Genomic DNA, 24,859 nt, shown 5'->3' on the forward strand with positions numbered 1-24,859 from the left:
CTAAATTTGATGGGAGCTCAGAGACAGCGTCAGTGGTCAGGTGCATGAACCTCTATACTGGAGTGTGCAGAGGTTCATGCTACCATGGACTCTTATGTTAGCCAGCAGTTCTCTGCAAACCCTCTTGCAGACAGTCACTAAAACATTATCCAAGTCAAATCAAGTTTATTGTCATCTGTACAAGTACTGTGAGGTACAGGTACAATGAAAAACTTGCTCAGAATACAACTTACACAAGACAACGAAAGGAGAAAGAGAAAAAATGATTGTGCACAAACAAGACCTTGTGCAAAAAAAAGACACCATCATAGACAAATGCACGATAGAGCAAGAAACAATTTGTAATGCCCAATCTTAAAGCCCACTACCAAGTGCAAGTGTTTTAAATTGTTTTCAGAAGGATTTGGCAGTAAAAGGCAGGAGCGAAGATTTGTTGGCAATCATTTCCTGCAGTTAGGATAATAGTTCCAAGTAGTAGACGCAAATGTGTACTTACCTTCAACACATCCCAGAATGCCACAGTGTTGTTGGTATCTTTGGTGACAATATGTCTCTTATCATTCAGTATATGGCACTGGATGATACTAGCACCCCCTAGGGGACAGAGAGAAAATTACTGTGAATAAAATTCCACTTCCAAACATGGGAGGTAGAAGGGAGGAAAAGACCTCTGAGTATTCAATAATAGCCCTGGTTCAGAAATAGGCCGATTGGCTCACACTGGTATTCACATGACAAGAGAATTCTTCCATGAATACCCCTCACAAAGGCTAAAGTTTTTAAAAGAGCAGCTCATTGAGTTGTAACGGCCTTTTGGCTCACCATATCCATGCCGATCTTTTTGTTCATCCACTCTAATTCCATATGCCCACAATTAGGACTTCTATGTCTTGTCTGTATAAATATCTATCCAATTCCCTTTAATGGTATCTGACTCCACTATCCCCTCTAGCTGCACATTCCAGATATCAAACACTCTGTATAAAACACGCCCTCAGATTACCTTTTAAATTCCTTCTCATCTGCGCTGTCATTTTAGAGGACAGAGCAATGGGAAAGTGTTCCTGACTATCGATGTTATCTATGCCTTTCATAATCTTACATAGATCGCCCCTCAGACTCCTTCATCCCAGAAAGAACAACCCAGTCCTATCTAGTCTAACTAAAGTAAGTCCTCTGCACCAGCAATATCCAGGTGAATCTCACCTGCACACTCTCAATCAAGCTCATCATCTGTCATTCACTTGTAAGAGCATGAGTGAGCAGATGCACTGACCTTTCTGTACACTTGAGACACAAGAGACTGCAGATGCTGTACTCTGAATTAACAAACACACTCTGAATCAGAATTAGGTTTAATATCATTGATATTGTTATTAAATTTGTTGTTTGCAGCAGCAATACATATAACAAAGCTATAAATTACAATTCAAAATATACATATAACATTTTAAATTTAAAAAGTGCAAAAAGAGGGCAAAAATAGTGAGGTACTGGGTTGACTCGTTGTCTGTTCGGATATCTGATGTCAAAGGGGAACAAACTGTTCCTAAAATACTGTGTGTGTCTTTGGGCATCTGTACCTCCTCCCTGATGGTAGGAAAGTAAAAAGGGCATGAGGTCGAGCAGCATCTGTGGGGGCAAAGGGATGGCTGATATTTCAGGGTGTGAGATGCTGCATCATGACCATCAGAGGGCAGAGAGGAGACAGCTGGCATAAAGCAGCATACCCCACCCCTGCAGATCCATTCACCCCCCCCCCCCCAAAAGTGATTTCTATCTTCCCATCATCTTTATCTGATTTCATCATCTGCAGCCTCTTGCGTTTCCACTTATCACCTTCCAGCCTTGGTCTATACCTCCACCACCTGGTTCCATCAGACCTTATTTACCTCTCTCCTTTCCCATCTCAACCAATCACTCACGGGGGCCATCATCTCCCAAATCCCCAACCTCTCCTCCTCCTGGATCCATCTGCTCTTAGTCAAACCCTGCCATACACACAATTCAGTTGACTTTCATTGAACCTGACCGCATAGCTGCTGTGTATCTCCCATGCTGGTAACCAAACTCCATTTTCTCCTCCCTGCTGAGACTGATTTACAGGATGTGGATATTTATCAGGAACCGTGCTCAGACTGTATCCACATTCTGCAAGCACTGAACTAGAAATCTAATCCTCAAAGGGTTAACTAAAAACTATGCATACTGTAGGAAATAGTACCCATTAACTTCCCTTTCAGGAAAATGGCTTACTTTTTGAAATGCTACATGGTGTAACAGCACAGACTGCAGGCAACAAGGAGAGCTATGTTAGTTATGGTGCTAAAAATTTAATTTTAGAATAGATAAATCAGTTGATATAGGGTGTTTCAGAAAGACTAAGATGCCACTAGGAAGTTATTAAACAAAGATTTATATAAAGCGGGTAATATATTGGCATGGATTGAGTATTGGTTAAAAAGAACAATATAACATCATAAGTTAGGAGGTTGTGACCAGAAGGTCACCAGCTGTTCACTATTTAGATCAATAAAATGGATGATTAAATCAATTGTAATGTATCCCAGTTCATTGAGAAAATTAAGCTGTTTGGTACTATGGCCGGTGAGGATGCAGAGAGCCTTCAAGGAGTTATTAGCAAATTAGCATTATAGCTGAGGATGTGGCAGTTTTCTCTAGCAAATTCTTCTCAAAAAACAGAAACTTTTGCTTGAAAGCAGGAGAGACTGATACTTAGGAGGACTTGAATATCCCTGTGTACAAATTTAATATGCACACGGAGCAAACAATTAGAAAAGGCATGTGGACTGTTGCCTTTCACTATAAAAAAATTATAGTCATAGAGTATAGAGTACTACTGCACAAAAGCAGGCCCTTCAGCCCATCTAGTCTGATCTGATTTTCCACCTGGTCCAATCCACTCACTTCCCAACTACATCCTCCAATCTATCCATGTACTAACCCAAACCCCTCAAATGTTACAATTGAACCCATATCTACGAATTGAACCTGTACCTACCACTTCACTGCCACCATGCTGGCAGCTCATTTCATACTCATACCACCCTCCGAGTGAAGAAGTTTCCTCTCAGATTCCTCTTAAATATTTCACCTTTCACCCTAAACTTATGACCTCTAGTTGTGGCTAGTGCAACACTTACAGTTCAAATCTCATGTGTGGTTTCCTCCCACATTCCAAAGACATAGAGGTTAGTAAAGGTTACTAAGCTGTGGACATGCAATGTCGTGCTGGAAGCATGTCAACACTCGCGGGCTGCCCCAACACATCCTTGAATGGTCATTGTCACAAACAACACATTTCACTGTCTGTTTCGATGTACATGTGACAAATAAAGTTAATCTCTTCATCTCACCTAACCTGAGAGGAAAAAGCCTGCATGCATTCATGCTATCTATACCCCTCATGATATTGTACACCTCTATAAGTTTTCCACTAATTCTCCTATAAAGTCCTAACCTATCCAACCTTTCCCTATAACTCAGCTCAAGACCCAGCAACATCCTGGTAAATTTTTTTCTGTACTCTTTTAATCTTAATAGTATCTTTTCTGCAGGGAGGTGATCAGAACTGGCACTCTGTTGAAGTGCCAAAAACATTAACTATGTTTTTCTTTTCCTATAAATGTTATTTGACCTACTGAGTGTTTCCTGAATTATTTTCAAGGGTTATTCCCACTCCCCAGCTCTCAGGCCATAACCTGTAGGACAAGGCTGTTAAAATGTCTATCAGGTCCAGTTAAAACCATAAGACCATAAGACATAGAAGCAGAATTAGGCCATTTGGCACTTCAAGTCTGCTCCACCATTCAATCACAGCTGATCCTTGTTCCCTCTCTTCAGCCTCACTCCCCAGCCTTCTCCCTGTAATCTTTGATTCTGTGTCCAATCAAGAACCAATCAAGCTCTGCCTTAAATACACCTAATGACCTGGCCTCCACAGCTGCCTGTGGTTACAAATTCACCATCCTCTGGCTGAAGATATTTCTCCACATCTCTGTTTTAAATGGATACTCCTCTATCCTGAGGCTGTGCCCTCTTGTCCTACACTCCCCCACCATGGGAGACATCCTTTCCGCATCTACTCTGTCTAGGTCTTTCAACATTCGAAAGGTTTCAATGAGATCTCCCCTCATCCTTCTGAATTCCAATGAGTACAGACCCAGAATTAAATGTAGGGATAGTTTCTGTCTCCTTCTGTAGGGCGGCATGTTAACCAGAACGTCATACAATGGTCTACATTTAAGTACACAAGGAGGAGAGATGTTTTGATTCAATCAGAATCAGGTTTATTATCATCGGCATATGTCATGAAATGTGTTTACTTAGTACGATGCAATATATTATAATTTGGAAAGAACAAATAAATAATTAAGCAAATCAATTACACTAAGTATACATTGGTGCTAGAAAGTTAGTGAATCCTATAGAATTTTCTCTATTTCTATATAATATGACCTAAAATGTTATCAGATCTTCACGCAAGTCCTAAAACTAGATAAAGAGAACCCAATTAAATAAATAACACAAAAACATTACACGTACATTCATTTATTGAGAAAAACTATCTGTTAGAAAAAGTACGTCAACCTCTGGGGTAATACCTTCTACAAAATCAGGTGTTCTAATCAATGAGACGAGATTGGAGCTGTGGGTTGTTGAGGTGCCCAGCTCAATAAAAAGACACACAAAGTCAGGTTACTGACAAAGCCCGCACTTCTCAAGAAAGATCTCTTTATGTGCACCATGCCTCGATCAAAAGAACTTTCAAAGGACCTTAGAAGAAGAATTGTAGAGATGCATGAAGCTGGAAAAACTCCAAAAGCCTTTCTAAAGACCTGAATGTTCATCAGTCCACAGTAAGAGAAATTGTCTATAAATGGAGGAAATTCAGTACTGTTGCTACTCTCCCTCAGCATGGGCATCCTGCAAAGATCACACCCAGAGCACAACATGCAATGCTGAAGGAGGTGAAAACGAACCCAAGAGTTACAGCAAAAGACCTGTGGAAATTTTGAGAACTTGCTAGAGTTTCTGTTCATGTGTCCAATATAACAAAACATTGAAAAAGAATGGTGTTCGTGAAAGGACACCATGGAGGACATCACTGCTCTCCAAACAAAAACATTGCTACATGCCTTAAGTTTGCAGAAGACCACCTGGATATTCTACATTGCTCCTGGGACAATGTTTTGTAGACAGATGAGACAAAAGTTGAACTTTTTGGTAGAAATGCACATTGCTATGTTTGGAGGAAAATAGGCACCTCTACACACCAATACCAAAACCTCACCCCAACTGCACACCAATCACAAACAAGAAAAAAATCTGTAGATGCTGGAAATCCAGTCCTGCCGAAGGGTTTCAGCTCAAAAGGTCGACTGTAGTCTTTTCCTAGATGCTGGCTGGCCTGCTGAGTTCCTCTGGCATTTTGTGTGTGTTGCTCATCCCAACCGTGAGGCATGGTGGAAGGAGCATCATGGCTTGGGGCTGCTTTCATTGAGGGAACATGAATTCAAATTGTATCAAGACATTTTACAGGAGAATGTCAGGGTAGCAGTCCGTCACCTGAAGCTTAATAGAAGTTAGATGATGCAATAAGACAATGATCTGAAACACAAGAGTATATCAACAACAAAATCATTTAAAAAGAAGAAAATTGAATTTTGGAATGGCTGAGTTAAAAGTCCTGACCATAATCCTATATAGAAATGTTGTGGAAGGGCCTGAAGCAAGGGAGCCCACCAACTTCCCAGAGTTGAAGTAGGTTTGTGAGGAGGAATGTCCTGAAAATTCATTCAAGCTGATGTGCAGGGCCGAACAACAGTCACCGGAAATGCTTGGTTGAAGTTATTGCTGTACACGGGGTCACAATCGTTACTGACAGCAAGGTTCACATACCTTTTCCAACAAATATATGTAATATTGGATCATTTTTCTGAATAAATAAATGAATAAGTATAATGTTTTGTGTCATTTACTTATTTGGGCTCTCTATCTATTTTAGGACATGTGAAAATCTGGTTGCATTTTATGTCATATTTATGCAGAAATAGAGAAAGTTTTACAGTGTTCATAAACTTTCTAGCATATATTTAAATAGATTAAAAATAATGCAAAAACAGAAGTAATATATATTTTTTAAAAAGTGTGGTAATGTTCATAGGTTTAATGTCCATTTAGGAATTAGATGGCAGAGAGGAAGAAGCTGTTCCTGAATCGTTGAGCATGTGGTTTCAGGCATCTGTACCTGCTTCCTGACGGTAACAATTAGAGGGCATGTCCTTCATAAGGCACTGCTCCTTGAAGATGTCTTGAATACTACAGAGACTATTACCCAAGATGGAGCTGACTAATTTTACAACTTTTAGTAGCTTCTCTGGGTCCAGTCGCACACCACGCCCCCCCATGCCAGACAGTGATGTAGCCTGTCAGAATGCTCTCCACGGTACATCTGTAGAGCTTTTCGAGTGTTTTAGATGACAAACCAGATCTCTTCAAATACCTAATGAAATATAGCCACCGTCTAGCCTTCTTTATAGCAGCATCGATATGTTGGGACCAGAGACATTGATACCCAGGAACTTGAAATTGACAGACACACTTTATTGATCCCGAGGGAAATTGAGTTTCGTTACAGTCGCACCAACCAAGAATAGTGAAGAAATACAGCAATATAAAACCATAAATAATTAAATAATAAGTTAATCAAGCCCAGTGGAAATAAGTCCAGGACCAGCCTATTGGCTCAGGGTGTCTGACACTCCGAGGGAGGAGTTGTAAAGTTTGATGGTCACAGGCAGGAATGACTTCCTATGACGCTCAGTGTTACATCTCAGTGGAATGAGTCTCTGGCTGAATATACTCCTGTGCCTAACCAGTACATTATGGAGTGGATGGGAGACATTGTCCAAGATGGCATGCATCTTGGACAGCATCCTCTTTTCAGACACCACCGTCAGAGAGTCCAGTTCCACCCCCACAACATCACTGGCCTTACGAATGAGTTTGTTGATTCTGTTGGTGTCTGCAACCCTCAGCCTGCTGCCCCAGCACACAACAGCAAACATGATAGCACTGGTCACCATAGCCTCGTAGAACACCCTCAGCATCGACCGGCAGATGTTAAAGGGCCTCAGTCTCCTCAGGAAATAGAGACAGCTCTGACCCTTCTTGTAGACAGCCTCAGTGTCCTTTGACCAGTCCAGTTTATTGTCCAAGGTATTTGTAATCCTCCACCGTGTCCACACTGACCCCTTGGATGGAAACAGGGGTCACTGGTGCCTTAGCCCTCCTCAGGTCCACCACCAGCTCCTTAGTCTTTTTCACAATAAGCTGCAGATGATTCTGCTTGCACCATGTGACAAGGTTTTCCACCGTAGCCCTGTACTCAGCCTCATCTCCCTTGCTAATGCATCCAACTATGGCAGAGTCATCAGAAAACTTCTGAAGTTGGCAAGACTCTGTGCTGTAGTTGAAGTCCAAGGTGTAGATGGTGAAGAGAAAGGGAGACAGGACAGTCCCCTGTGGAGACCCAGTGCTGCTGACCACTCTGTCTAACACACAGTGTTGCAAGCGCACGTACTGTGGTCTGCCAGTCAGGTAATCAATAATCCATGACACCAGGGAAGCATCCACCTGCATCACTGTCACGCTTCTCAACCAGCAAAGCAGGACGGATGGTGTTGAATGCACTGGAGAAGTCAAAAAACATGACCCTCACAGTGCTCACCGGCTTGTCCCAGTGGGCGTAGACACAGTTCAGCAAGTAGCAGGTAATTGCTCAGTCTCTCCACTTCTGATCTCTCTAATGTGTTCCCTTACTCTTCCAGAAGTCCACAATCACCTCTTTCATCTTGCTGATGTTGTGTTCAAGGCTGTTGCTGTGACATCACTCAAATAGCTGGTATATCTTGTTCCTTTACACCCTCTCATCTCCATCTGAGATTCTACCAATAATGGTTGTATCAACAAATTTATAGATGGTATTTGAGCTATACCTAGCTACACAGTCATGGGTATAGAGGGAGTAGAGCAGTGGGCTAAGCAAACATACCTGAGGTGCGCCAATGTTGAATGTAAGGGAGGAGGGTGTCACTGCCTCCCTACCCAAGGATGGATACAAGGGCTAAAGAGGGAAGGAGAACTTGTTATATGAAGAGTCACCAAATAAATTCTACCTACATTTTCCAAAGTTTAGAAGGAAGTGCAATTTTGCTGAAAGATTCAAACTTCTTGGGGAACTTGGAAAATGCAGAGATGATGTTTTCCTTGATTGTTAAGTCTAGAATCAGCTCAGTTTCAAATAAGGAGACAGAACTGCAAAATTGATTAGTCTCACCTAGAAAATCTTTGGAAACATTTTGGATAGATTAAGGATGTGGAAGTTCAGTTACCAAATACAACAAAACTGAGATCACTGGAATTTTAGATATTAAAGATGCAAGATACTGTACTTATAAAAAGTGTTCACCCCCCTGGAAGTTTTCATGTTTTATTGTTTTACAACATTGAATCACAGTGGACTTGATGACTTTTTTTTTACTCTGATCAGCAGAAAAAAAGGACTCTTCTGTGTCAAAAGTGAAAACAGATCTCTACAAAGTGATTTAAATTAATTACAAATATAAAAAACAAAATAATTGATTGCATAAGTACTTATCTCCTCATCCCCTTTGATATGAAAAACCAAATCATCACTGGTACTGCTAATTAGTTTTACAAGCAACATTATCAGTTAAATGGAGATCTATTTTTGGAAATTGTGTGTAGTCAAGGTGTTTCAATTGACTGTAGTAGAAATACACCTGTATCCGACAGACAGACAGACATACTTTATCGATCCCTAGAGAAATTGGGTTTTGTTACAGTTGCACCAACCAAGAATAGAGTAGATATATAGCAAAATAAAACCAAAAATAACTAAATGATAATAAGTAAGTTATGCCAAGTAGAAATAAGTCCAGGACCAGCCTATTGGCTCAGGGTGTCTGACACTCCGAGGGAGGAGTTGTAAAGTTTGATGGCCACAGGCAGGAATGACTTCCTATGACACTCAGTGCTGCATCTCGGTGAAATAAGTCTCTGGCTAAATGTACTCCTGTGCCTAGCCAGTACATTATGGAGTGGATGGGAGACATTGTCCAAGATGGCATGCAACTTGGACAGCATTCTCTTTTCAGACACCACCGTCAGAGTCCAGTTCCACCCCCACAACATCACTGGTCTTGTGAATGAGTTTGTTGATTCTGTTGGTGTCTGCTACCCTCAGCCTGCTGCCCCAGCACACAACAGCAAACATGATAGCACTGGTCACCACAGACTCGTAGAATATCCTCAGGATCCAGCTGCTGGTGAGACAGTATCCTGGCAAAAAGGTTACTGAAAAGCACAAGTCAGGAGAAGGCTACCAGAAAATTTCCAAGCCGCTGAATATCCCTTAGAGTATAGTTAAGTCAAGCATCAAGAAATGGAAAGAAGATGGCACAGCTGTAAATCTGCCTGGAGCAGGCTGTCCTCAAAAACTGAGTTCCAACCATACAAGAAGGGGACTAGTGAGGGAAGCCACCGAGAGACCTATGACAATGCTAGAGGAATTACGATGATAGAGACTGTGCATACAACAACTGTGCCCGGGTGCTTCACCAGTCACAGCTTTATGGGAGAGTGGCAAAGAGAAAGCCACTGTTGAAAAAAACTCACATGAAATCTCGGCTAGAGTTTGCCAGAAGGCACGTGGGAGACTGAAGTCAGCTAGAAAAAGGTTCTGTGGTCTGATGAAACCAAAATTGAGGTTTTTGGCCATCAGACTAAACGCTATGCTTGGTGTAAGCGGAAGTAAATGTCCTGGAGTAGCCAAGTCAGAATCCAGACACCAATCCAATTGAGAATTTGTGGCTAGACTTGAAAAGGGCTTTTCACTCACGATCCCCATGCAATCTGACAGTGCTTGAGCAGTTTTGCAAAGAAGAATGGGGAAAAATTGCAATGTCCAGATGTGCAAAGCTGATAGAGACCTATCCACACAGACTCAAGGCTGTAATTGCTGCTAAAGGTGCATCTACTAAATATTGACTTGAAGGGGTTGAGTAATTATGCAATTATTTTGTGTTTAATAATTGTATTAAATTTAGACCAATTTGTTTTCACTTTCACACAAAACAGCCTTTTCTGCTGATCAGTGTCAAAAAAGCCAAATTAAATCCACTGTGATTCAATGTCGTAAAACAACATGAAAACTTGATTGTGGGGGGGGGGGGGTGAATACCTCTTATAGACACTCTATAGAGTGTTGGCGGGTGAATTTGAGACAGAGGTAAAAGCTCAACCAATCTTTCTGTATGGTGAAAAAGCAGGCAAGTGGTCAAATGGTGCCCTGCAGCTTCAGTTTCAGAGAGAATGGCCAGTGGTGCGGTATTCTGCTGGTTTGGACTAATAGAGAGTATTACTTAGGGAATTGCAGTCGGGGCAATATTCAAGTGATCAAGGCTTTAGTCACGTTTGACACATCTCATGGGTGCGCATCACAGATCTTACAGATAGTCAACGATAAGCAAAGAAATAAAAGGCAATTTCATTGGCCAAGATACTAGTTGTCTTCCAGCTGAGTGGGCAAAATACATTAATATCTTGTCTTACAGTATCTGCTTCTGTGTTACATCAAGCTAGCACATAAATCTAACTCTTCTTGCTTCCTTGGCAGAAAATAGTGGGCACACAAGTTCCAGAACCAAGTACTGAACTCCCTCTGGTATGAACACCATGAGGATGAATGGTCTGGTTTATAAGACTACTTCTGTGTACGAAGGCTGCCTCTGCAGCATGGAAGCAAAAATAATTTGAAAGAAAGCCTGCATTTTCAAGAACTTCCCTTACTAAAAACAATGAACTTAACTATCAAAATATCCACACCTAAGAATAGAAGCTGGGAAAAGTTAGAAAAGGGTGGTAGAGGCAAGAGGTAAATTGTGTGAGTTTTAGCTCAAAAAGCAATAATGAGTTGAGGTCACCCTGTATTATATGGTGCTCAAACTGCAGCAGAGCCTTGGGTCCAAAAGCAGACAGCTCAAGGGCTCACCAGCCAAACTGGTACTCCGTTTGCTTTGGACAATTGCTGAAAGCCAGCAATTCACAAACTGCAGCCAGCATTTGGGGGCGGCCCAAGGCTCGCCGGGATACATTTCAAGCCAGTAGTTTTGCCAACATCCAACATACAGAACCTCAATCTGGCCTTGAATGCAAGGAGTCCTTATGGTGCCTTATTGATCAGACATTTGACAGTGGTGCAAGTATCCTCAGGCTGCCTTCTCTAATTTAAAAGCTTTGCCTGATGGCCAGATTGCTTTTTTTCAAAGCTCCCAACAAAAGACTCAGACTCTAACTAAACACATATTTGTAGATTCTAATTAACAACAGAAATGGTTTTTTTTCATTGATCTGGAGCACGAGGCAAAATTGATTTTTTTTAGTCAAATATCCATCCTGCCTAACCTAATAAGTTGAATTAAAGTTAACACAAAATACTCTGCAGATGCTGGGGTAAAAGCAACACGCACAACACACTGGAGGAACTCAGCAAGTCCGGCAGCATCCATGGAAACAAACAGTCAACGTTTCAGGCCGAGACCCTTCGTCAAGACTGAAGAGGGAGGGGGCAGGGGTCCTATAAAGAAGGTGGGGGGAGTATGGGAAGGAGAAGGCTGGTAGATGCCAGGGGAAAGATCAAGGGTGGGGGGAGGGGAAGCAGGGAGGGGATAGGCAGGAAAGGTGAAGACAGAACATAAGGGGAAAGCACTATGGATAAATCCTTGTAAATCTCATGGATTTTTACGCACAACAATCTCTAGAGTTTAGAGAATGGTGTGAGGGAAAAATCCAGTGGGTAGTGAGAAGCGTTTGTCAGCTTTGGGCCTGTACTCGCTGGAATTTAGAAGAATGTGGGGGGATCTCATTGAAACCTATCAAATGTTGAAAGGACTAGATAAGGTAGATGTGGAGAGGATGTTTCCTATGGTGGGGGAACTAGAGGGCACAGCCTTAAAATTGAGGGGCAGCCCTTTTAGAACAGAGGTAAGGAAGAATTTTTTTCACCAGAGAGTAGTGAATCTGTGGAATGCTCTGCCACAAAATGTGATGGAGCCAAATCTGTGGGTATATTTAAGGTGGATGTTGATAGCTTCCTAATCAGTCAGGGCAACAAAGGATATGACGAGAAGGCAAGTGTATGGGGTTGAATGGGATCCGGGATCAGCTATGATGGAATGGCGGAGCAGACTCAATGGGCTGAATGGTCTAGTCAAGTTTATTGTCATTTTGACCATAAACTGCTGGTACAGTACACAGTAAAAATGAAACAATGTTCTTCCAGCACTCTGGTGCTACATGAAACACAAAACTACACTCGACAGCACAAGGCTACACTAGACTACATAAAACAACATTAAAAAACTGCACTAGACTACAGACCTGCACAGGACTACATAAAGTGCACAAAACAGTGCAGGGCAGTACAATAATTTTATAAACAAGACAACAGGCACAGTTGAGGACAAATTACAATATAATAATAAATGATGTCGATGTCAGTCTGGACTCTGAGTATTGAGGAGTCTGATGGCTTGAGGGAAGAAACTGGTGCACAGTCTGGTTGTGAGAGCCTGAATGCTTCAGTACCTTTTGCCGGACGGCAGGAGGAAGAAGAGTTTGTGTGAGGGGTGCGTGGGGTCCTTCACAATACTGTTAGCTTTGCGGTGCAGCATGTAGTGTAAATTACTGTAATAGTGGGAAAAGAGATCCTGATAATCTTCTCAGCTGACCTCACTATCCGCTGCAGGGTCTTGCGATCCGAGGCGGTGCAATTCCCGAACCAGGCAGTGATGCAGCTGCCCAGGATGCTCTCGATACATCCTCTGTAGAATGTGGTGAGGATGGGGCGGTGGGAGATGGAATTTCCTCAGCCTTTGCCGAAACTAGAGACGCTGCTGGGCTTTCTTAGCTATGGAGCTGGTATTGAGGGACCAGGTAAGACTCTCTGCCAGGTGAACACCAAGAAATTTGGGGTGCTCTTTAACGATCTCAATGGAGGAGCCATCAATGTTCAGCATAGAGTGGTCGCTCCGTGCTCTCCTAAAGTCAACAACCATCTCTTTTGTTTTCTACACATTCAGAGACAGGTTGTTGTCTCTGTACCAGGCTGCATCTCCGCCCTGTATGCTGACTCGTCACTCTTGCTGATGAGACCCACCACAGTTGTGTCATCGGCGAACTTGATTATGTGATTCGAGCTGTGTGTTGCTGCACAGTCGTGGGTCAGCAGAATGAACAGCAGTGGACTGAGCACACAGCCCTGGGAGGGCCCCCATGCTCAGTGTGATGATGTTGGAGATACTGCTCCCGATCGGGACTGACTGAGGTCTCCCAGTCAGGAAATCTAGGATCCAGTTGCAGAGGGAGGTGTTCAGGCCCAGTAGGCTCAGCTTTCCAATCAGGTGCTGAGGAATGATTGTGTTGAATGCTGAACCGGTCTATGAACAGCATTCGAACATATGTGTCTAATTCTGCTCCTATGTCTTGTGGTCTAATGGCTATGTAGTTGTGCAGACAAAAATGCCTTTGAAGTTAATGAGAGACGTCAGAGAATGGCCAGAGTGGTTCAAGCTAACAGGAAGGCAACAGTAACTCAAATAACTATGCATTATAACAGCAGTGTGAAGAAGAGCATCTCTGAATGTCACAACCCTGAAGGGATGGTCTACAGCAGTAAAAGACCACAAGCATATACTCAGTAGCCACTTAATTAGGTACAGGAGGTAGCTAATAAGGTGGTCACAGTGTGTGATTATTAAGTAGCAAAGTACAGGGCAAGTGTACATATGCATGAGCACTAAGGATGTGAACAAGGTTGACCTATATCCACAGCGCCAAAATGTCAGATAAAATTCAGCACCAAGAGTCATGCTAATTTACTCTTATTGTTATCTTCGAAAGGCAAATTGGCCATGCAAAAAACATATGAGGGCTAGTGAGGCGGTGTGTGCTAAGGGCCATCGCAACTAACATCCTCCCATCAAGTGTCACCCTCCACAATTTTTTTTATCAGAGCACAGTAGAGTGACAGATTTCCACTTGTGGATGTCACATCTAATTGCCACACAGCTAGAAGCTAATGAAAGGAATCAAAGTTATTGTGCTGTTAATTGATATTTAATGTGCACATTTTCTTTTTCATTTCAATGTGCACATCATTGTTGCTTGGCCACATAACATAAAACCATGCAAAAATAATGAGGCAAACAGAATCACAACATAGACGACAACTGACGGTGCAGTAGCTTGTCATAAGAATCCCCAGAAACATTTTTTTATTTTGACTTAGCAATATAGCGTGGAGTAGGCCCATCCAGCCCTTCGAGCCCCATCCCCTCGCAACCCCTGACCTGATTAACCTGAACCTAATCGTGGAACATTACGATGACTACTGGCCTAATCAATGTGTCTTTGGACTGTGGGAGGCAACCTCAGCACCCGGGGAAACCCATGCATTCCACAGGAATGATGTACAGAGACTCCTTACAGAACACCGCCAGAACTGAACTCCAAACTCCAGAAAGTCCTGCACCATACTAACTGCTATACTACTGTAGTGCCCAAGTGCCATCTTTATACATCTAGATACATCTGAAACAAGTTCCTAGATCATAAATTGCCCAAGTCACATACCACATGACAGCAACACAATTTAACTTTCTGGGCCACTAATTAATTCCTCTATTACAACTTCCCTTTCAAGGAATCAAAACAAATATTGGTTACATCAATTCCAAAATATTTTATTCCCATTCAAATTAATTGAGGGATTTTGCAGTTCTCAAACCACAAATTAATTTGTATTGCACATAACACATATGATCATTTTTATATTAAATAGAACAGATGCTGCACATAAATGACACAATAATTAGAAATCGACTAGCTTAGAATTGGCCTATCAAACTCTATTAACATTTACTTTCAATTAAAGACGCTAATAATAACTGGGAAAATTACTATTCTCCAAATCTACTCTTCAACAAAACTGTAACAAGGAAATTTGGAAAAAACCTGGCAGTTCAAGCAATACCTATAAGGAAAAGATAAATATTTGGCCCTATATCATTTGGCTTACAGCCAAAAAAGGAAGTGTATTCAGTTCAGCAAATGTTTCCTGACTCTTTGTGGACAAGTCTAATAAGTTCCATTCCTTCATTCTCTTTCTGTCATCCTACAAAATCCTCCCCCTCCATTAAATATATATTCAATTTTGTCTTGAAATTCAAAATTGAATATGCAACCATCATAATATTCAGGCAATATACTCTAAATTACAGTTACTCAATCATTAAAAAGCTAATTTCTCACTTCACCTCTGGATTTTTTGCCAATCATTCTAAAACTACACACTTTGGTACTTGACCTCTCTCGGCTAATGTTAAATAGTTTCTCTCTATATTAAACCCACTGATAGCAAACGCACAAGGAGTTGGGAGACAATCTTGGTAACCTCTGGATACCTAGATTAAGATACAGTTGGTTTGTCACTGAAGGCTTCACCCTTCCAGATTGTGGGTGTTAACTGAAATAACCAGTTTGGCATGAAGAGCTGAGCTTTACTGTAAGATACTGGACTAATAAAAATTAGCAAACAGCCCCACACCACATGTACTTCAGCTCATCAGAGAAATTCATGACTGGATTAATGGCACATACCTTTGATTACTTGTTCTGGCTGTGTGCAGAGTGGAATTAAGGGGGCACTGCAGTCATTGTCATAATCTCCAGAGGCCCTGAAATTGTGAATACCCTTCATGGACTGCAAAACAAATTATGAAAGCTTTTGTTAGCTCACATCCATTAAAAAAAAACTTAACTACCATCCTGTCAAAGGGGAACTAGAAGTTTTCATGTAGTTTTCTGTGTAGTAATAATAATAACAACAACAACAACACTGCATAGTTCTCATGTGGATAGGGTGGTGAAGAAAGCTTTTGGTATGCTGGCCTTTATAAATCAGAGCATTGAGTATAGGAGTTGGGATGTAACGTTAAAATTGTACAAGGCATTGGTAAGGCTGAATTTGGAGTATTGTGTACAGTTCTGGTCACTGAATTATAGGAAAGATGTCAACAAAATAGAGAGAGTACAGAGAAGATTTACTAGAATGTTACCTGGGTTTCAGCACCTAAGTTACAGGGAAAGGTTGAACAAGTTAGGTCTTTAATCTTTGGACCATAGAAGGTTGAGGGGGGACTTGATAGAGGTATTTAAAATAATGAGGGGGATAGATCGAGTTGACGTGGATAGACTTTTTCCATTGAGAGTAGGGAAGATTCAAACAAGAGGACATGATTTGAGAGTTAGGGGGCAAAAGTTTAACTGTAACACGAGGGGGAATTTCTTTACTCAGAGAGTGGTAGCTGTGTGACAGGAAAGGAATGGAGGGTTATGGGCTGAGTGCGGGTCAGTGGGATTAGGTGAGTGCAAGTGTCGGTACGGACTAGAAGGGCCGAGATGGCCTGTTTTGTGCTGTAATTGTTATAAGGTTAAACATGGTTTTGATGTCTTCATGGTTTTACGATGACACCAACTGCCAAGTGGTGATGACAAATTACAACGGAGACAGCAGGAATGCAGAGATCAGAATCAGATTTATTATCAATGGGATGTGACGTGAAATTTGTTAACTCGGCAGCAGCAGTTCAATGTAATACATGATATAGAAGAGAAAAAAATAAATAAAATAAAAATAATAACTAAGTAAATCAATTACAATATTTGTATATTGAATAGATTAAAAATCCTGCAAAAACATAAGTAGTGTATATTTTTTTTTAAAAAGTGAGGAGGTGTCCAAGGGTTCAATGTCCATTTAGGAATCGGATGGCGGAGGGGAAGAAGCTGTTCCTGAATCGCTGGGTGTGTGCCTTCAGGCTTCTGTACCTCCTCCCTGATGAGTGAGAAAAGGGCATGCCCTGGGTGCTGGAGGTCCTTAATAACGGAAGCTGCCGTTCTGAGACACCACTCCTTGAAGATGTCCTGGGCACTTTGTAGACTAGTACGCAAGATGGAGCTGACTAGATTTACAACCCTCTGCAGCTTCTTTCGGTCCCTTGCATTAGCCCCCCCCCCACCCCCCCCATACCAGAGAGTGATGCAGCCCGTCAGAATGCTCTCCACGGTACAGCTATAGAAGTTTTTGAGTGTATTTGTTGACACTCAAGATTTGTTAAGGTGCTTGAAAGGAGGTACAGAGGAGATGTCAGGGGCAAGTTTTTTTACGCAGAGGGTGGTGAGTGCGTGGAATGGGCTGTTGGTGGTGGTGGATACGATAAGGACTTTTAAGAGACTCCTGGATAGGTACATGGAGCTTAGAAAAATAGTGCTGTGGGTAACCCTAGGTAGTATTAGGGTAAGGACATGTTCGGCACAGCTTTGTGGACCAAAGGGCCTGTATTGTACTGTAGATTTTCTATGTTTCTACATGCCATATCAATTCAAACTCCTAATGAAGTAGAGCCGTTGTCTTGCCTTCTTTATAACTACATCAATAGGTTGGAACCAGGTTAGATCCGCACAGATCTTGACATACAGGAACTTGAAACTGCTCACTCTCTCCACTTCTGATGCCTCTATGAGGATTGGTATGTGTTCCTTTGTTTTACTCTTCCTGAAGTCCACAATCAGCTCTTTCATCTTACTGACATTGAGTGCCAGGTTGTTGCTATGGCACCACTCCACTACTTGGCATATCTCACTCCTCTGGTCACTACCTGAGATTCTACCAACAATGGTTGCATCATCAACAAATTTCTCCATGCTGTTTGAGCTATGCCTAGCCACACAGTCATGTGTATATAGAGAGTAGAGCAGTGGGCTAAGCACACACCCGAGGTGCACCAGTGTTGATCGTCAGCGAGGAGGATATTTTATCACCAATCCACACAGATATTGGTCTTCCGGTTAGGGAGTCGGGGCTCCAATTGCAGAAGGTCTTGCTATCAGATTAGGCATGAGCTTAAGTGGTGGAGCTGGCTCAAAGGACCAATCGGTGTGCTCTCACTCCCAATTTGTGCATTGGTATGAGTGAAACCAATTGTATAGCTCTTCCACAATCAGTGTGACAGGTACAACATTCAAACAGCCTTCTCTAATATTGTCTCAGTCTGGGATTCCAAGAAATTAAGTCTGTATAAATGTTTACAGCTCTGTCACCTGGCTCCTCAACCTTCCTACGCCTTTCAATGTTGCTCCTTTTGACATTTACAAGAACTCATCAAATCCCAAAATGTAATAATAAAGCTACCTGGCATGGAAACACCAATCCCCAAGGAAAGAAAAGTTCTACGGAAAGTGGTGGATACTGTCTTCTCTAATACATCATAGGAAAAGACCTCCCCACAATTGAGCACATTTTCAAGAAACAAAGCCACAAGAAAGCAGCATCCATCATCGAGGACCCCCACCATCCAGGACATGCTCTCTTCTCGCTACTACCATCAGGCAGGAGGTACAGGAGCCTTACATCCCATACCACCAGGTTCAGGAACAGCTATTACCCTACAACCATGAACCAGCACTATACATACTTTGATAATGAATTTACTTTGACTTGGAATAGTATGAAATTTCAAAAGCTCTTGACAAAACTTTGAGATAGAAGTTATTATAGGCTTAGTAACTGGGGTAAGAAAACAACTGCCTTCAATTAGCCTTAACACAATGAAGAAAATCCAGTCACTAACCTGTTAATTTAGTCAATTAGTTGCAATTAGTTAGGCTAGAAGGAGGTTTTAAGGGGTTTGAAGGAAAAAGAAGAGAATCTCCAGACCTGTCAGGCTCTAAGAAAATTAATTACAAACCATTTATCTTGTTGAATAAACTTCTTTGAATAAACTGGCTATTCTTTACTATTCCACAGATCACACAACAATGGCAGTAACTCATCACTTAAAACACAAATCCACACAGCTGCCATAAATCTGAATGTCTATAAAACGTACAAGAAACAAGTTGTTAGAAAGAATGATGATCAATATCAGGCACTCATTTAGAGTCATAGAACACTACAGTACAGAAATAGGCCTGTCAGTCCATCTAGTCCCTACTGGCCTGGTTCACTATCTAATTCAATCTATCTGTACCCAGGACACAGCACCCCATAGCTCTCAAATGCGAGAAAATCTGCATATCTGGAAATCCAAAGCAACGCACACAAAATGCTGGTGCAGACCCTTCATCAGGACTTGGCCCAAAACACAGACTGTACTCTTTTCCATAGATGCTGCCTGGCTTGCTGAGTTCCTCCAGCTTTTTGTGTGTGTTGCTCCATAGCTTTTTCATTTACTTGCCTATCCAAGTTACTGTCAGCAACTCATTCCACACTTACACCATCCAATGAATTAGTTCCCCCTCAGGTTCTCCTTAAATATTTCTCCTTTCACCCTAAATCTATGACCTCTAGTTCTAGCACAGAAAACCAATAAAACAATTAAAAAAGGATAAGGTTTTTGAACAGAAGCAAAAAAAAATGTTGAAAGTGTTATAAATGTTACGTGTATCCTGAAAGATGTGAGGCATCATATTCTAGTAATGGTGATGAGAAGGTTGACAAAAAGGTTAAGGATAAAGAATTTTAAAGGAGAAGCTGAAACAGTTTGCATTGTTGCTGGAATTAATAAGGCCAGAGGCAGTAAAAGAGTTTGAACAAGGCAAACATAGAAACTTCTGGCAAACGGGTCAATGTCCAAAATATTTAAATTATTGGTAAAATACCCTGAGTGGAGTGAGAGAGAAATTGTTTCACTTAGTTGCCATGTCTGGAACACTCTACTTCAAAAGCTGATCCCATAAATAATTTAAGTGAATAATGGACGAGGGATTTATAGGATTTTGAACAAATGTAGGAGGGGTGGAATTAGAATGGCTGCTTTTCCAAAGAGTCAGGAGACACAATTGATCAAATGGTTCAACTTCCAATGATTCTGAAAAGATCATAAATGTGGCCACATCTTTAATAAATATTATTTTGCAGCACACCCTTTGCAAACTCCTGTTGAATCTGGATATTTTTCAAGTTGTCACACTTTTCTTGAGACCAAGGGGTTCCAGTTGGAATTTTAAAAATCTATAATCTAAACACACACATAAATTTGCTAATATTAGAGCAAGGGCACATTTCTTAAGGTATTTTATCCTTCCTTCATTTCAGAACTGCCAGATGAGATGGCTGCAGTAAGAATAAAATCCCAAATTGTGCAGGAAGAGAAAGCTAATTCTGACCAATTTTTTTACTATAGTGGTATCTCCTTTCCCTGCAACTCATTTGATTGTTTTTGAGGTACAAGAATATCGCAAAAGGGCTTGAAGAGGTTAATCCTCTTTAACAAAACAGTTTTAAATTTTGAGTGCAGAAAATACAAATGAAAAATAGATGAAACCATCTGCTAATTAATTGGTTCACAATTTGAATTAAGATAATAAAGGTACATGGCTGGATGTAATACTGCAATCAAAAGTAAGCTCGTTTTTATCTCCCAAAGCAAATAATTTGATCTGAGTCAATCCCCTTCCACAGGAGAGATCAATAAGCTATGATGTTTGTTCAAATAAATCCTTCAGATTCAAGACCAAAGGGAAGCAGAGTTGGAAAAAAAAGTGCACTTGTTCATAGGGCAGACCTTGCATGCATTAAAATAGCAACCTTCATAATATGACCGATTTACAAATAGTCTGGGCACCAACATTAAGTACACAACTTGCATAAACACCAAGACATATTTACCCATTTATTCACAGATGATTTTGTGGTGGATACCCATATAGCCGGGGCAGGGTCAGCTGATCTGTCCAGCTCCATCTGCCAAATATAAAACACAGAAATTAAAATGAGGCTTAATACTTTTTGTTTATTCATTTATTCAAAGATACAGCACAGAACAGGCCCTTCCAGCACTTTGAGATGCACCGATTTAAACCCAGCCTAATCATAGGATAACTTACAATGACCAATTAAGCTACCAACCGGTACATCTTCGGACTGTGAGAGGACAGTGTAGCACCCAGAGGAAACCCACATGGGAAAACTCATAAACTCTTTACAAACAATGGCCAGACTAGCAGAGCAATAAATTAAAAAAATATAATGAAAAGCCTATATATTAGGCATTCACATTGAAAATATAGACACTTAGAAATTTTAAACTGATTTGTACCTGAATTTAAGTAACCCTTGCTATGTCATATGGCTGGTGGACAAGAAAATGGCATCTTTAAAGAGATCAACCATTCCCCAAGAATGTTATATACAAACCCCATTTCCAGAAAAGTTGGGATATTTTCCAAAATGCAATAAAAACAAAAACCTGTGATATGTTAAGTCAAGTGAACCTTTATTTAACTGACAAAAGTACAAAGAAAAGATTTTCAATAGTTTTACTGACCAACTTAATTGTATTTTGTAAATATACACAAATCTAGAATTTGATGGCTGCAACACACTCAACAAAATTTGGAATAGAGGCATGTTTACCATTGTGTTACATCAACTTTCCTTTTAATAACACTTTTTAATTGTTTTGGAACTGAGGATACTAATTGTAGTAGATTTGCAATTGAAAATTTTGTCCATTCTTGCTTGATATAAGACTTCAGCTGCTCAACAGTCCATGGTTTCTGTTGTCTGATTCTCCTCTTCATGATGCGCCATACATTTTCAATAGGAGATGGATCTGGACTGGCAGCAGGCCAGTCAAGCACACGCACTCTGTGTTTCCAAAGCCACGCTGTTGTAGCCCATACAGAATGTGGTCTGGCATTGTCCTGCTGAAATAAGCATGGACGTCCCAGGAAGAGACGTCACCTTGATGGCAACATATGTCTCTCTAAAATCCTAATATACGCCTCAGCGTCAATGGCACCTTCACATACATGCAACTCACCCATGCCGTGGGCACTGATGCGCCCCCATACCATCACAGATGCTGGCTTTTGCATCTTTCGCTGATAACAATCAGGATGGTCATTTTCATCTTTGGCACGGAGAACTCCACGCCCGTTTTTTCCAAAAACTAGCTGAAATATGGACGCATCTGACCACAGCACACGGTTCCACAGTCTTTTGGTCCAACTGAGATGAGCTCGGGCCCAGAGAACTCACCTGCGTTTAGGTATAGAGTTGATGTATGGCTTCCACCTTGCATAATACAGTTTCAAGTTGCATTTCTGGATGCAGCAACGGACTGTGTTAAGTGACAATGGTTTTCCGAAGTACTCCCGAGCCCAGGTGGCTACAGTAGCATGACGGTTTCGTAGGCAGTGCCGCCTGAGGGCTCGAAGATCACGTACATTCAACAGTGGTTTCTGACCTTGCCCTTTACGCACTGAGATGTCTCTGAATTCTCTGAATCTTTTCACAATATTATGTACTGTAGATGTTGAAAGACCTAAATTCTCTGCAATCTTGCGTTGGGAAATGTTCATTTTGAACTGACTAACAATTCTCTCACGAATTTTGGCACAAAGGGGTGAGCGACAACCCATTCTTGCTTGCAAAGACTGAGTCTTTGATGGACGCTTTTTATACCCAGTCATGATACCTCACCTGCTACCAATTAGCCTGCTTAATGTGGAGTCTTCCAAACCGGTGTTACTTGAATATTCTGTGCACTTTTCAATCTTATTTTAACTCTGTCCCAACTTTTGTTGAGTGTGTTGCAGCCATCAAATTCTAAATTTGTGTATATTTACAAAATACAATTAAGTTGGTCAGTAAAACTATTGAAAATCTTTTCTTTGTACTTTTTGTCAGTTAAATAAGGGTTCACGTGAATTAACATATCATAGATTTTTATTGCATTTTGGAAAATATCCCAACTTTTCTGGAAATGGGGTTTGTAGATGCTTACATCAAATGCTACATACAACAGAATACTGGTGAAATAATTAAAGACAATCATGAGAGATTCTACAGAGTAACTGGATTTCCAGCACCTGCAGAAATACTGGAGGAGCTCAGGTCAGGCAGTTTCTAGGGAGAGGAATAAAGAGTCGACGTTTCAAGCCTCATGAAGGGTCTCAGCCTGAAATGTTGACTCTTTACTCCTCTCCATAGATGCACCTAACCTACTGAGTTCCTCCAGCATTTTGTGCGCAAATAGATTAAGAACTACTTTAAACAAGTTAATTTGATCTGCAAACATGAGGAAACGTCAATTGTACTTCCTCCTATAGATGCTGCCTGGCCTGCTGCATTCCACCAGCACTTTGTGTGTGTTGCTTAATTTGATCTGCATTGCTTCTGTAGCTGATCCCTGTTTTCACCCCCCCCCCCCACCACTATGTAACCAAATTGCTATTTTTGCTGTTGTTCTTTAATGTACAGTATTGAATAATTTGAGTACATTCTTATGTTAGTACCTTCAGAACTGGTGCTTTTTCCTCACAAATCAGAACTCTAATATCTGGATTCCGGAGATCTGTGCAATAGATTTTTCTGTCTCGTCCTCCAGAGTAGACATGTGTAAAGGCCTCATTGACCTGCAACGCCCAAACTCCTTCGTCGTGAACCCGATATGTTGCAATACATCTCTGTTGTCCCAAAGACCACAGGCGGATAGTTCCATCAGAACTACCAGACAAGCACTAGTGAAAATGAAAGAGAAGAAAATATTAACTGTGGCAACCCAAATGATGAAAGCCCTCTTAACCATGAACATCCTTAGGAAACAAATGTTGCACTTGTTGTGGTTTGAATCACAGAAGTTATGACTTATCAATTATGTGTGAAAATGAACATATACAGTTTCACCCAACTTAAAGAAAATGCAGCCAAGTGTCAACATAGGGACTTAATAAAAAATAATTTCTATTAAAATGTTGTCTTTTTAAAAAGTTCATAAAGGTAATTTTGCCAGTGGTTTTCCTGGGTCCCAGTTTTTGACAGAGGAATGGGCATTATCAAATTAACCTCCTGAACTTTTTCCTCTGTTCAATGAGGTCACTGCTGATCTATGACCTAACTACCATTGATAGAGAAAGCTATCTTTGATATCTGAACATTGCTGACAAGAACAGTAATTACTGCTCATCTCTAACTGTCCTTTACAAGGTGGTGGTGAGCCAGCTTCTTGAACCACTATAGTTGTTTTATAAAGGTGTTCCTGCAAGATGTAGACCCAATGTTGATGAAGGAACAGTGATATATTTCCAAGTCAATCAGTGTGTACAACTGAAAGGTGAACCTGCAGGTGATGCTCCCACATGCCAATTGCCACGTTATCTTTCCTGGTTGCAGAGGTTATGTAGTTGAGAGATGCTGTCAGAACTGTCTAGGTAACTAAACGCCATGCAATTTGTAGCTAGTTCACAATGCAAACACTGCACGGATAGTGGAGATACTGAATGCTCAGTGCTACCTAGGTTAACTATCAAGCAGACTGTTTTATCCTGGATGCTGTCAAGATAAATGAGAGTTGCTGCAGTTGTATTCATTCAGACATGATCTTTACTTCTGCCTTGGAGATGGTAAAAGGCTATTAATCTTATGCTTAAAAGTGACCTCACATTGTCATCAGCTGAAGAGAGTTCAAAATTTCTACCTGTCTGGCTGTAGACATAGTCCTTGATTTCATGCTCAAAGCCTGGCTCAGATTTTAACAATGCCTCCTTAAATAGCTTCTCTCCAACAGCACTGAAAATTCCCTTTAACATCTTAAAAAATGATCACATTCTCATCTGAATTCAATGGAATAAAAAGTTAGTCTTATCTTTGTTTATTTATTTTATTTATTGAGATACAGCATGGAAC

At 41.0% G+C, this 24,859-nt stretch overlaps 1 protein-coding gene across 1 annotated transcript in view; it reads right to left on the reverse strand.

Moving 5' to 3' along the window:
• Positions 1-24,859, reverse strand: part of LOC132395334 (WD repeat-containing protein 48) — a 94,965-nt gene that overhangs the window by 43,914 nt on the left and 26,192 nt on the right. The window contains exons 8-11 of the mRNA XM_059971781.1: positions 23,470-23,694; positions 20,837-20,911; positions 15,766-15,868; positions 497-594 (exon numbers count right to left, since the gene is read on the reverse strand). Of these exons, the coding sequence (XP_059827764.1) occupies positions 497-594; positions 15,766-15,868; positions 20,837-20,911; positions 23,470-23,694 (501 nt within the window). The remainder of the gene's footprint in view (positions 1-496; positions 595-15,765; positions 15,869-20,836; positions 20,912-23,469; positions 23,695-24,859) is intronic.

Source organism: Hypanus sabinus, chromosome 6 (assembly GCF_030144855.1).
Source record: "Hypanus sabinus isolate sHypSab1 chromosome 6, sHypSab1.hap1, whole genome shotgun sequence".
Lineage (NCBI taxonomy): Eukaryota > Metazoa > Chordata > Chondrichthyes > Myliobatiformes > Dasyatidae > Hypanus > Hypanus sabinus.